The sequence below is a fragment of the Plasmodium vivax genome, chromosome 9 (assembly GCF_000002415.2).
Source record: "Plasmodium vivax chromosome 9, whole genome shotgun sequence".
NCBI lineage: Eukaryota > Apicomplexa > Aconoidasida > Haemosporida > Plasmodiidae > Plasmodium > Plasmodium vivax.
The window spans coordinates 116,921-128,959 of record NC_009914.1 but is presented as its reverse complement, the minus strand read 5'-3'; the positions used below and the strand labels follow the sequence as shown (position 1 = coordinate 128,959).

The 12,039-nt window shown below is 45.0% G+C and overlaps 4 protein-coding genes across 4 annotated transcripts, besides 33 other annotated features; 3 read left to right on the top strand and 1 right to left on the bottom strand.

Moving 5' to 3' along the window:
* Positions 1 to 18: 18 nt before the first annotated feature.
* Positions 19 to 49: a microsatellite.
* A 4-nt stretch (positions 50 to 53) lies between these two features.
* Positions 54 to 233: a microsatellite.
* A 43-nt stretch (positions 234 to 276) lies between these two features.
* Positions 277 to 311: a microsatellite.
* Positions 282 to 326: a microsatellite.
* A 56-nt stretch (positions 327 to 382) lies between these two features.
* Positions 383 to 423: a microsatellite.
* A 16-nt stretch (positions 424 to 439) lies between these two features.
* PVX_090955 (caltractin, putative) lies at positions 440 to 1,703 on the bottom strand. Its single transcript, XM_001615134.1, has 3 exons — positions 962 to 1,703; positions 814 to 858; positions 440 to 644 (listed from the first exon to the last, which is right to left on the bottom strand). The coding sequence occupies exons 1-3, from the start codon at positions 1,272 to 1,274 to the stop codon at positions 499 to 501; spliced, it is 504 nt and encodes a 167-aa protein (XP_001615184.1). The 5' UTR covers positions 1,275 to 1,703; the 3' UTR covers positions 440 to 498.
* Positions 717 to 743: a microsatellite.
* Positions 1,201 to 1,253: a microsatellite.
* Positions 1,501 to 1,537: a microsatellite.
* Positions 1,591 to 1,624: a microsatellite.
* A 69-nt stretch (positions 1,704 to 1,772) lies between the features above and the next one.
* Positions 1,773 to 1,810: a microsatellite.
* Positions 1,811 to 1,818: 8 nt separating this feature from the next.
* Positions 1,819 to 1,841: a microsatellite.
* A 242-nt stretch (positions 1,842 to 2,083) lies between these two features.
* Positions 2,084 to 2,154: a microsatellite.
* Positions 2,106 to 2,125: a microsatellite.
* A 29-nt stretch (positions 2,155 to 2,183) lies between the features above and the next one.
* Positions 2,184 to 2,219: a microsatellite.
* A 418-nt stretch (positions 2,220 to 2,637) lies between these two features.
* Positions 2,638 to 2,691: a microsatellite.
* A 250-nt stretch (positions 2,692 to 2,941) lies between these two features.
* Positions 2,942 to 2,965: a microsatellite.
* Positions 2,966 to 3,047: 82 nt separating this feature from the next.
* Positions 3,048 to 3,070: a microsatellite.
* PVX_090950 (40S ribosomal protein S4, putative) lies at positions 3,065 to 5,083 on the top strand. The gene is made up of 2 exons (XM_001615133.1): positions 3,065 to 3,390; positions 4,038 to 5,083. Exons 1-2 carry the CDS (start codon positions 3,388 to 3,390, stop codon positions 4,818 to 4,820), a joined length of 786 nt encoding a protein of 261 aa, XP_001615183.1. The 5' UTR covers positions 3,065 to 3,387; the 3' UTR covers positions 4,821 to 5,083.
* Positions 4,179 to 4,217: a microsatellite.
* Positions 4,579 to 4,607: a microsatellite.
* Positions 4,795 to 4,814: a microsatellite.
* Positions 4,921 to 4,959: a microsatellite.
* Positions 5,084 to 5,686: 603 nt separating the features above from the next.
* Positions 5,687 to 5,746: a microsatellite.
* Positions 5,747 to 6,529: 783 nt separating this feature from the next.
* Positions 6,530 to 8,810, top strand: PVX_090945 (hypothetical protein, conserved; the record flags this gene model as incomplete). The annotated part of the gene is made up of 2 exons (XM_001615132.1): positions 6,530 to 8,529; positions 8,735 to 8,810. The coding sequence occupies 2 exons, from the start codon at positions 6,530 to 6,532 to the stop codon at positions 8,808 to 8,810; spliced, it is 2,076 nt and encodes a 691-aa protein (XP_001615182.1).
* Positions 7,012 to 7,042: a microsatellite.
* Positions 7,888 to 7,910: a microsatellite.
* Positions 7,962 to 7,990: a microsatellite.
* Positions 8,294 to 8,444: a microsatellite.
* A 114-nt stretch (positions 8,811 to 8,924) lies between the features above and the next one.
* Positions 8,925 to 8,955: a microsatellite.
* A 624-nt stretch (positions 8,956 to 9,579) lies between these two features.
* PVX_090940 (hypothetical protein, conserved) lies at positions 9,580 to 10,803 on the top strand (the record flags this gene model as incomplete). Its single annotated transcript, XM_001615131.1, has 4 exons — positions 9,580 to 9,912; positions 10,077 to 10,422; positions 10,571 to 10,642; positions 10,748 to 10,803. 4 exons carry the CDS (start codon positions 9,580 to 9,582, stop codon positions 10,801 to 10,803), a joined length of 807 nt encoding a protein of 268 aa, XP_001615181.1.
* Positions 10,413 to 10,448: a microsatellite.
* Positions 10,597 to 10,629: a microsatellite.
* Positions 10,699 to 10,725: a microsatellite.
* A 643-nt stretch (positions 10,804 to 11,446) lies between the features above and the next one.
* Positions 11,447 to 11,476: a microsatellite.
* Positions 11,477 to 11,648: 172 nt separating this feature from the next.
* Positions 11,649 to 11,683: a microsatellite.
* A 248-nt stretch (positions 11,684 to 11,931) lies between these two features.
* Positions 11,932 to 11,952: a microsatellite.
* Positions 11,953 to 12,039: the final 87 nt, after the last annotated feature.

Sequence of the window (12,039 nt, the reverse complement as noted above, 5' to 3'; positions counted from 1 at the left end):
CGATGTGATGCGATGCGATGCCATTCGATTCTATTCCATTCCATTCTATTCTTTTCCATTCCATTCTATTCTTTTCCATTCCATTCTATTCTTTTCTTTTCCATTCCATTCGATTCGATTCGATTCGATTTTTTTTTTTTTTTAACGTTTCGTTTATGTGCCCCCCTTGTGACATTTTGAATTATGCCGTCCATCATGTAGCCATTTTTGCTTCCCATTTGTGCGGCGTTTTTTTTTTTTTTTCTTTTTATTTAATCTTTAAATGTTAAAAGGAGTGAAACAAAACAGAACAAAGAAAGGCGAAATTAAATCTTAGCATATTACCAACCGTGGAGCATTGCGACGAGCACGCAAATTAAGTTAACTTAAATTAAATTAAGCTAAACTGAATTAAGCTAAATTAAATTAAGCTAAAATATTTTTTTTTTTTTTTTTTTTTTCCCGCCGCTGCGACGCTTGGCTAGCTTCACAATCAGCGTGCACTCCTGTGGGGGGATGCTAATCCGAGTCTACGTCACTTAGCGGGTCGTTTTTCCACGCGCTTAGAAGCACTCTCTTGAATTCCTCCTTGTCGATAACCTTGTCGTTGTTTCTGTCGGCAAACTCGATCATGTGGTTCAGTTCCGCGTCGTCGATGTGTTCCCCTTGGTGGAAAAAGGGGAAGCCGAGTACGTGGCCGTGCACATGTGTGTTAAAATAACAGGTGTGCCACGCGCAGAGTGGGCAACCAACCTGTGAGGAGCAGCCCCGTCCGCACGTTAATACGCGGTTGGCCAAACAATATCACCACGTGAGACGCTCATCTTTCCTCACCTATTTCGGCACAAACTTTTCGCAAAGAAGTTAGCGTTATTTTTCCTGCAGTGGTGGAAGTGGTTCCATTTTCTTTACAGTGTGTGCAAACGGCAGGGCGGCACCACCTGCAAACATCAGTAGGGAATAAAAAAAAAAAAAGACTAACCTGTGTCATTCGGGTCGAAGAGCGCAAACATGTGGTCCATTTCCTCCTCATTGTATCTCTTATGAATATGTTTCGTCGCGATTTCGAAAAACTCATCGAAATTTAATTTATCGTCGATGTTTTTCTTCACTTGGAGGAAGAGATTCTTCACTTCCTCTTTTTTGAAATTGAGGCCAAGCGACTTAAGGGCGAAGTAAAATTCGCGGATGTCGATGTAGCCGCATTTGTTTGTATCGAACAGGGAGAAGCATTCGTATATCTCCTTTTCGACGTCCTCATTTATGGCCATTTCCTTTGCGTTCTCGAGCATCATTTTGATGGGCAGCGGTGTTCTTTAAGAGGTTGCCTTTTTGGTCGCAGGCCCCCCTCGCTCAACTGGCAGCAAATAATGCGTAGTCGTCAATTCGGCACTGACGAAGTGGGTACTAACGCGCGTGATCGTTTATGCTTAGCGGCACATCCGTCGATGTGAACGCCCCAAAAAAGGCAAGCGATGATTTATCAAAATGGAGTGTGAAAGATAAAGGCAGAGTGCTCAAGGGAGGAAGTCCACTCGGGGAGATAACCGTTTGCCTTATTTTCCTCTACTTTAACACACACAGCAATGAAGCAGCCATTGGGACGCATGTGCCAAATGTACACATACGGTGATGGTTACTTTTTTATACTGATTGGAGAAATTAACCCAGCGAAAGGAACTTTTTGCTGCAGAATATTTTGAAAATTTACAGCGCGGTGAAGGAAAAAAAAAAAAAAAAAAATTATTCGCACAAATGAGTCACAGAAGGGAAAAAATAAATAAAATTAATTCACCTTGCAAAATGTTAAGAGGAACACCTTTACTTAAAAATGTGTACGATATTTTTTTAATTCGACGATGCATGTGCGACATGATCATTTTGCGTGCGTCAACAGGATGTCATTGTTTGCGCGTTTCCCCTTTTCCGATTGTTATTTCCCCCGTCGTTCCGCTAATCCGTTGAAGCGGGAAGGTTGGAAGAACTTTACACATATCTCCCCCCGTGGGGTCTCCCTATTTGATGGGGTGTAGCACGCCTCCACATTGACACGTTGATACAACAGAAGGGAATTTCCTCTGTGAAGGTTAAGATGAGGTGAGGTAAGATACCGGAAGTGATGTGCCCCCGGTTGGGAGCTACAGTTCGTATTTCAAAGATCAACATTAGCGCTATATTTTTGCTAACCTTTTTACAAGCGCAAAATTAATGCTTCGTTTGTGATGACCGGAAAAATACGCCAAAATGGTGAAGAATCGTTGGCGGAAAAGTATGGCAAAGGGTAGGTATTCATCTTATATATTTAGGTAAATAAATAAATAAACATATATATATGTACTTTTATTGTTTTTTTTTTTTTTTCGTTCCCATTTTTTCACCCGCGAGCGGATTTCCCCTTCGCAGGAGGCGGGGAAAAAAGCGCTGATCCGTTGATGCGTTCGTTTCGCCCCTTGGGGTAGCGCTTCTCTTCGGATGGCACTTCGGCCTTAAAGCATCGCCCCAGTGCCTCCCCCATTTTTTGCGGTTTGCGAAGAGCACAAAATGGGATTCCCCAATGGAAGAAATCGAGGGCACTGGGCGCCTATTCCATTTATGAGTTTATATATGCTTCACTCTGCCATAGCGCATAAAGGTATAAGAACATACATAGCGCATACGTTGCAACGCGGTGGGCCCCACTTTGGGCAACGCCGGAAGTGATTTAAGTGTATGTATGGGGGTGTCGCAGCCCCGTGAGGAGCGAATTTTTTTTTTCCCCCGGCCCTGCGCTAATGTGATATTGAAGCAGCAAATAATATCTGCTGCTGAGTTTGCAAAGCGTTGCAAAGGTGAAAAAAAGAAGTAAAAATAAAGAGGTGCCAAATGTGGATAGCCGACCCACTGGCCCCTATACTGTAAATTGCAAAAAATGAAAAAAACAAAAAGGCCACACGTGCATACTACGTAGCAAAAGATATTGTACATATATTTATGCCGCATCCGTGGCGAAGTAAAAAAAAAAAAAAAACGCTCTCAGCTTCAGCCTCAGCCGCAGTTTAAATAAAAATACGTATAAGAGAATAAGCATACCAATTCGTTTTTTTTTGTAACGCATCCTGACCTTCTAAAATTGACAAAAAAAAAAAAAAAAAAAAAAAACTGTTCACCATTTTGCTTATACATTAAATGATAAAAAAACAAAGCTGTGTCAGGAACAAACGTACGCACGCGTTGAAATAGTTAAATGTTACAGTTCTTTCGTTTCAACCCTTTTGCGTGAACAACATATATAAAAAATTACATTTACCCAGAATTATAACTTGGTATTTTTTACCCTACAAATATAAGGCATAAGAGGCCCGCCCTTACATATTCTTAATCCTTCTAAGGAGAAAACCAACCAACCAATTTTAAAACTCGATCGGCAAAATGGTACGTACAAAAAAGAGGATGGGAAATTTCGTAGGGGCGCTTACCCCTGCGGCGTTTGCATGTACTATACGGGCATTTGCCCGTGCGCGCAGATGCCCTTCAAACTGCATACCTGAGTGTACCTTTTTGCATATCTACCCGAGTGTATGCTAATGAGAGTACATATTTGGCGAAGCCTTTTCGCTCCTGTTAAATGGCGGCGAATGGGCTAAACGGGCCGAATGGGCTGCTATTACGCCATATTGAGCTTCCATGTCATATTTTTCCAATTGGCTGAGAAGCGACTTGCGGTGAAACACGCCCTTTTGTTCGATCTACATACGGAAATGTTGCCACCCTGCTGTGTAATTTTATGAAAGGAGATACCGCACATGTTTGGCCCCTATATGTTTGTCTACCCGCAAGCCGCTTACAAAACTGTTATATTGTGCTTTTACCAAAAATGTGTGCAACTTTTTTTTTTTTATGGCTGTTCATATTTTTTTGAGAGTTTCCTATACAGATAGCTTTTTTTTTTTTTTTTTTTTTTTGCTTGCGAATGTGAAAATATGAACCGTTCATATTTTTTTGACCACCATTTTGATCACCCTTTCCGCGTCACTAACACATTTACCTCGCACTTTCCGCGTTTCTCCCCCCCCCTGCAGGGTAAAGGAATAAAGAAGCACATGAAGAGAGTCAATGCGCCCTCGCATTGGATGTTGAACAAAATGGGCGGCCAGTATGCGCCCAAAACGAGTAGCGGTCCCCACAGGCTCATCGAAAGTATCCCCCTGGTAATTTTGTTACGAAACAGACTGAAGTATGCCCTAACATTTGACGAAGTGAAAATGATATTAATTCAGAAAATTGTAAAAGTGGACAACAAGATAAGAACCGATTGCACATTCCCTGTTGGTCTTATGGACGTTATTCATATTACCAAGTCGAACGAATATTTTAGACTCCTGTACGACATTAAAGGAAGATTTGTCCCCCACCGAATTACCAATGAGGAGAGCAAATACAAATTGTGCAAGGTGAAAAAAATGATTTTGAGAAAAGGACGATTATCCATTGCCGTTACCCATGATGGTAGGAGCATTCCATACATTCACCCAGACGTTAAGGTGAACGATACGGTTCGATTAGACTTAGAAACCGGGAAAGTGCTGGAACATTTAAAATTCCAAATCGGCAGTATGGTTATGGTCACAGCTGGACACAGTGTTGGAAGAGTTGGTATCATTTCCTCCATCGATAAGAACATAGGAACGTATGATATTATTCACGTGAAGGACTCCAGGGGAAAAATATTTGCCACTCGTTTGAGCAACGTGTTTGTCATTGGGGATAATTCGAAGCCGTATATCAGTTTACCCCGTGAGAAGGGAATCAAGTTGGACATCATTGAGGAGAGAAGGAACAAGCTGAAGGCGCAGAACAACTAGGCGGCCGCGTTACGGTTCACAGATGTTAGACGCCTCCTCTTTTTTGCTAAGAACAGCTAGCTGCGCTGCGAACGGCCGACAAAGGCGTTGCATCCCTGGTGCTAGTGGGGGGATGAAAAGTTGAACAGCTTTACCCGCACACACACAAACACGTATATAAAAAAGTACGCCCTTTTGCAAACCTGCAACTGTGCATTGTCCAATTGCTTACACGATGCGTAAACAGTTTCGACACATGCATGAACGGAGAGCAGTTTTTACGCAAAAAGGAGAAAAAAAAAAAAAAAAAAAAAAAAAATACGATATAGTTGTAGTAGACAAAATGTACGAACCAAATCTTTTTAAAAAAAAAAAAAAAAGGAATGAAAAGTTATCCACCGAGAAAATGTGCCACATACGTTTTAACAGTTTTTATTTCCATGTTACAAATGACAGACACATTTTCGTAATTTAAAAAATTTTTGTTTTTCGTATTTTTTTTTTTTTTTTTTTTTTTTTTGCCTCGTATCTGAAAATGAGATGAGATAAAGGAAAAAAAGTGCCAGTGCGCAACAACTGCTGAATGTAAAATGGGGCAAACCGTGCAATCATTTTTTAATTTTTATTTTTCCCTTTTAATAAATATTCATTTCGAGATGCCGAAATGGTAGGAAAGAAAAAGGAACAATGGAGGAGAAAAAAAAAAAAGTGTTGCTTGTGGGGAGAAGTCGGTTCCAACTTTGCGCATGGCGAAAGGCACACCCCGTGTGAGCGTCTCCCATTGTGAATGGCGAAGGGGTAATGTGTTACTGCACAGTTATGTGTTTTTTAAAAAGTTGCAAGGGGGAGAGAGAGTTTAGCTAGCCGGGAAGGCACAAAATGTGTGTGCTGATGTGAGGAGAGTTTTACTCAGAGGGGAGTTTCACTCGGAGGAGAGTTTTCCTCGGAGGCGATTTTTTTCCCGACTTGAGCTGAGGCGGAACGAAAAATTGCGCGCGCGGGGATACAGATTTTGGCTACCCGTTGGACATGCGTCTTTCACTTTGTGCGCACAGTTGGCATGGCGCAATTGGCACCGCACTTGTTGGGTGTATTTTGAGTGTGTATGTTAAGGGCGTACTTTGAGAGTACACTTCGTCAATGTAATTTAAGAGTTCACATTTTGTGTGCACATTTTGAGCGCCCATTTTGAGCGCACATTTTAGGGGAACTTTTTGAGGGCACTTTTTGGGCGCACTTTTTGAGCGCACTTTTTATTTCCCCCAAGCTGCTTACCTGTTCGCACTTTTCCTTGCGCTCGAACGGTGGGGCAATTTATGCACAAGAGAAGGTACACATTTGGGCGTTCCTCTCGCCAGGTGACATTTTTCCCTTTTTTTTTTTCTTTTTTTTTTTTGTTCGCCCTCATTGCGGAAGTTAGCAAATGAGTGAGCGCGCAGGGTGGTGGCCGAAAAAAAAAAGGAAAATAATACCCAGTGGTAAGTCACTGGTCTGGTACACACACTCGCGCGGCAGAAAAGTGGGGTGTGCGCCTGTGAAGGGAGAAGACCACGCCCCCTTTGCGAGGGATCATTTGTGAGGCGGCGTTTTAAAAATCCATTAAGGGTGCTGCTTCCCCCCTTTGGAGAGGCAACATTTGGTAACCCCATCAACGGCGCTTCTTCCCCCCGTTGGAGAGGCAACATTTGGTAATCCCATCAACGGCGCCGCTTCCCCCCGTTCGCTCTCCAATGACAGTGGTGCGCAAGCTGTGCAGCCTGGTGACGGCGCTGTGCCTGCTGGAGCGCGGGGCGTTCGCCGCGGGGGAGGTGAAGGCCAAGCAAGTCACCGTGACGTACACAAACGCAAGCGGATTTAAAAGCGAACTGAAAAATTTCCAGTACATTTTCCTAAACGAAAATGAAGACAACTACTACGTGAAGACCTCACACATAGGCGAACTAGAAATTGGAGACAACTTATATTTTTACAAAAGCTTCACAAAAGTGATCAACTACTTTAAGTACCGCATCCCCACGAATATACACTTCGTTTTTGGGTACAATGATGGGGACCTAATTTTATTAAAGAACAACAAGAAGGGGATCATCAGCAAAATAAATTACCTCTTTTATAGTGAGTCTGGGATGAAGTACATGGATAGGAAGAACGAGTTGTACGTGAAGAATGATCCTTTTTATATAAAAAAGTTCAGCAACTATGGGTTTGACGACGACGACTTTGAGGAGGAGGTGGACGAGCCGTTTGATGACGGCGGGCCCGTGGGCTACGACCGCGGGATTAGCGAGAATGACGACTACGATGATTACGACGACGACTTTGTGAAGCGCGCCGCGATATGCAGCGTGGGCGGTGTTGGCGGTGCTAGCGGCAGAGTTGGCGGTGGCAGCCCCACGTTCATGCCCAGGAAACTCCTCTGCTACCCCTCCAGGCGGAACAACAACGAGCTGAAGGCGACCTTCCTGAAGAACGAGCAGTACAACAAGCAGTTCGAGCTAAGCCTCATCTACATGAGCAAAGAGAACAACCTCCTCCTGAAGAAAATAGCTAGCTACTTTAACACGCTGGTAAAGCTAGAATTTGACAAAAATAATATTGCCTACTACATATATAATAAGACAATTGCATGCAATTTTAAGTACCACATGCAGCAGCTCCTGAAGAAGAAGTGGAAGAAGCAGCTGGAGGATAAGTACCTGTCTTATACGGACGACCAGGTGACGACTAACAATAGCTTCCTTTACAATACGACGCCGCAGTATAAGGACCACCTAGGAGACAACAGCATCTTGTGGAAGCACACGAATAAGAATTTGACTCAGCAATGCTTCGAAAAATGCCATAAGGTTTTTTTCAACGAGAGCGAATTTAACAACTGCTATAAGAACGATAGCTACGTGTATGAGATGTCTCTCTTTAAGGACCACTCCATCAAGCCGCTCAGAAAAGCTCAGGTGAAAAATCTCTCCTCCCTGGGAAGGTACATTGCTATGTATTACCACGGTAATGACTACGTATCCATTCTGAAAGACTTTACAACGTATGTGTACTTCCGAGTGAAGAACGTGCTAGATTTGGTTCTCTTTCAAGATGAGGAAAACGAAGTTGGGTTCTACTACATATCCTTTGACAAAGGGAAACAGCTCGTTCACCTCTTCAGGTGTGGACTCAATTCATACCAAGTGAATTGCAAACAAATTTCTTTCATTCCTTATGAGCACGTTGCATCTGATATCGAACCCAAGGTGTATCTCTCGACGGTGCAAAGTGATGATATGTGCACCGTTTTTATAAGCACCAAGACGAAGCTTTGGAAGTTATACAAGGATAAGGATGGAAGTTATAATAGAAAAATTATAGATTCGGTGAAGAACACCAGTGAGGAGTACCTGGGCCACATTAACTGCTACATCGTTGAGACGACCTACGAACGGAAGCTGCTCTACAAGTATTTGAAGAATATCTCAAATGTAGAGGAGAACATCGTCGCTTGCTCCTACTTTAAGCACTTTACCCATTTTGACAACTCCCTGCTGATCTCCTTCATCGAGAATAGCCACTTCATCCAGCGTACCTACCACGTGGTTCGGGACAAGGACTTCATCATCTCCAGCGGAAGGACCAAGCTCACCATACAAGTCAACGAGCTCTTCGACATCTGCATGCTCTTCTTCATCATCCTCTGCGTCATCCTCAGCGTCTACACCATAGTGCGGGTGCTATTCTCCAAGTAGGGGAGCGGCGAGTGGAGCGAGCTGAAGCGCAGAGGAGAAAGGGGCAGAGCGGCGAAGACCTTTGCCCCTGCGCTAACGCCAGAGTGAAGGATAAACTCTCCGTGGCATTGTCCTTCCCACACACCCCTCTGTTGAGCATTTCCCCTTTGCACATCTACTCACTTATTCCTCCCCCCCTTTTTTTTTTCCTTTTCCGCGCAGCAAAACGAAGGTGGGCAAGATGAAGCACCACTTCTTCGATGACACGAAGAATAGCTGCCCGTCGACGGTTGACTAGGGGGCGTCCTTCCGATTGGAGAACGAAGTTGAGATTGTGCCTCGCTTTAAATCACCTGCGTTCCGCTACTCCTCGCGCTGGCATGTTGTGTTGGGGGTGATTTTTCGGGAGATATGCAATTTGGGCTGTCTGATCGGCGGGGCCGGCTCGACCGTCGCCACGTGTGTGTCAGCACGATGTGTGTGTTTACTTTTAATCGTCGTGTGGAGAGCATCCCCCTTTGTCGTATTTGCCCCGTGGGGGTTACTTCCCCCTTGTTGGTATTTGGCCCCCTCGCCATTGCTCCCCTTCGCTTTTTAAGTTTTTTTTTTTTTTTTTTTTTCTTTTTTTTTTTTTTAGTTCCCCCCTTGTGTGACTCTCAAGGGAGTATTCATTTGATCCGCATACGTTTACTTATCTTTGTCCTTTTTGTTTTACCTTTTCGAAGCTGTGCATTTTAGCGTCAATTTAGCGAGACGCGAGTACCGCCCCGCATCGACGTTCACGTCTTCCCGAGTTATCTTTTGTGTGTGCCGCGCCTGGCGAGCGATGCCCGTTGATGTGTGAAAGTGGCCAACATGGCGACAGTTCATAAAGGGGGACACTTTGCCGTTTGGTTATTCGATTCGTCTGCTCTGGAGTGTACCATGTTGGGGTGCTCACGTGAGGGATAGGGGATCAGCACAAACTGCTTCGCACCCGCAGGGGAGAGCTCTGGCTCTGAACACACTCACTGAAACCCCCGCTGCGCGCACACGCTGACCGAATGAACCCAGGGGAGCGGCGGAGGATGAGGAAGTCCAAAGCGCTCAGGTGCGACTCGTGCTGTTTCTCCAAAGATGGGCTATTCTTGCTCTACACAATTGCAAACAAAGTTTTTTCAATCGATTCGGTTTCTCTTGAGGTAGCTCGGGTGTATGTCAACAGCTACAGAGTAGACTCGATTGACTTCGCGGAGGATCACATTCACTTCTTAACTTTGGCAAAGGAGGAGGGGTGCGTCTGCGTCTACTCTCTGTATAGTAGCCACGTCGTTAGCGTCATACAGGATGCTTTCCAGGCGTACGTCTGTTCCTTTTTCCTGGGCCAGGGGACAAACATATGCATTCAGAAGTACGAGCGGGTGAGGAGACAATGAGGGGGGCACCCCCAGTGCAGTTGCCATTCCCTCCTTAGATGCAAACATCTCTGGGTGGATCACCCCATTGTCGCTTCTACTCAGTAGAGAGCAGCATTATATGTGGTACTCCTCATGGCTGCCCCCTTTTTGTCGTTACCCCCCCGTAGAAATGCATAAGCATCTACGACGTGAACGACGTGAACGACGCGGATCACCCTCTAGTCACCATCCCAAATGTGAAAGCGAAAAAGAAAAAAGCGTATTGTCTGAGCGAAGGGCATGACACCCTTGGCTGCATAACCGAATCGAACAGGCAAAACAAAATAGCGTTGCTCTGTTTGAGGAGTTATAAAGTGAAAAACGAAATCGTATGCAATAACTTCATCCCCAGTGAGCTGTTTTTTTCTACCCTGAGTGACGTAATTGCGTATAGTAATGTGCACAAATCGGTGCACGTGTACAAGCCGAGTGGGGACCTACTCTACGTTTATAACTTCGGGGAGCACTTAGCATGTAATGATGAGGGGGCCACACATAGCGGAAAATAATTTCCTCGCAAATGGTGGTCGGTGGAGGAATCCCCACTGCAAGCGGTACACACATATGCGTGTGGGCCCCCCCTTGTGATGGATACACCACCAAATCGTTACCACCAACGCAGGTGTAACTCTCGCGTCGAAGAGTAGGGAGCGGAACGTCCTCTCGCTGGGCACGGAAGATGGAGCTGTAAGGGGTGATAGAAGCGGAGTGAAAGTTCTTTCAATCGCTCTGCAGCCACGTGGTTGCCGTCCACACCTCATGTGCATACGCACACTCCGCCCATGGGCTCCTCACGCAGGTGACAGTCCTACACCTAGACAACTTGAAAGAAATAAAAAAAATAACTTTAAGTGAGATAGTCCTAATGAACGAGCAAATGGTACAGCCGATGGACCCACCATAAGTGCAGTGCGGAGTGTGATGGGATGCCCATTTGGGTGGCACCCCCGTAACGCGTCTGAAGGATAAAACACGTTCTCTACCAATGCGTTCCTCTTCACATGACAGAAGATATATAAAGAAAACACCTCCTCGAGGAACTCCCTAAATGGGGTTTTATCCCCCGAGTTAGTTTACGTGCTGTAAGAGCAACGCATATAGAGGAAGGGGGGGGGGAGAAAAAAACGAAATACACATGCAGAGTTGTAACTGCTGGTGTTGCCACCAACACAGGGTGTGCTTCCTTATGGGGGATAAAAATTCACCTGGTTTTTTGTGCAGCACGGGGGTATAATGCTCCACATAGCTGTGATGACGTTAGCCTGTTGACCTCCACAGATATTATCCCCCCCCTCGCGATCGCAAATGCCCATACGCACATGTGTATAACCCTATGCGAATTGGAACTCTCCACAGCGCGACTCCCCAGAAGGAGAGAAAGGCGAACTTTTCCTTTTACACAAACGGTAAGGGGGCGTTAAACCAGTGGAGATACATCAATGGGGATTACCTCCCCATTAGCTCTTTTTTTTCCCCCTCTTTTTGACCCTCTTGCATGTTTGTATAATGCCTGATTAATATACGTATGGGAATTCACCCCCTCTTTAACAGTTTCCGAAGGCGTGAAGGAAGGCGAATACAAACTGCTGAAGTGTGAAAAGGTGTGCCCCTCTGTGAAGTGTTTTTTTTTTTTTTTTTTTTTCCCTTTTTCACGCTGCGCGAGAGTGTTGCCATGCTGTATGCACTTGCACACACACACAGGGTTCATGACGACGCGAATTCTGCTAAGTGAAGCTCCACCAGTCGAAATCGCCATACTAAAAGGGAATCACCTTGTCCCCGCTTTGCAGGAAAAAGGAGCTGACTCTGTTGCGAAGGGGATAACGGATGTATTCTCCCCAGTGGGAATCGCCTTTTTATCTTTCAGTTTGTGTGGGACCTTCCTGTCGATCATAAGCGGTATGTCTAGATGGTCTTCCAAAGGGGGTAATCCCCCTGTGTGATGAGCGTATGCCTCCCCAACGTCCAGTGAGAGAAATGAATGGAATAACCTCCTCGGGGTTACCCCCACACACATGCAACCCTTCCAGAGAGCCACAACAACGTGGTCCGGATTTACTCGGCGGAGAATTACACCTGTGTAGCCATACT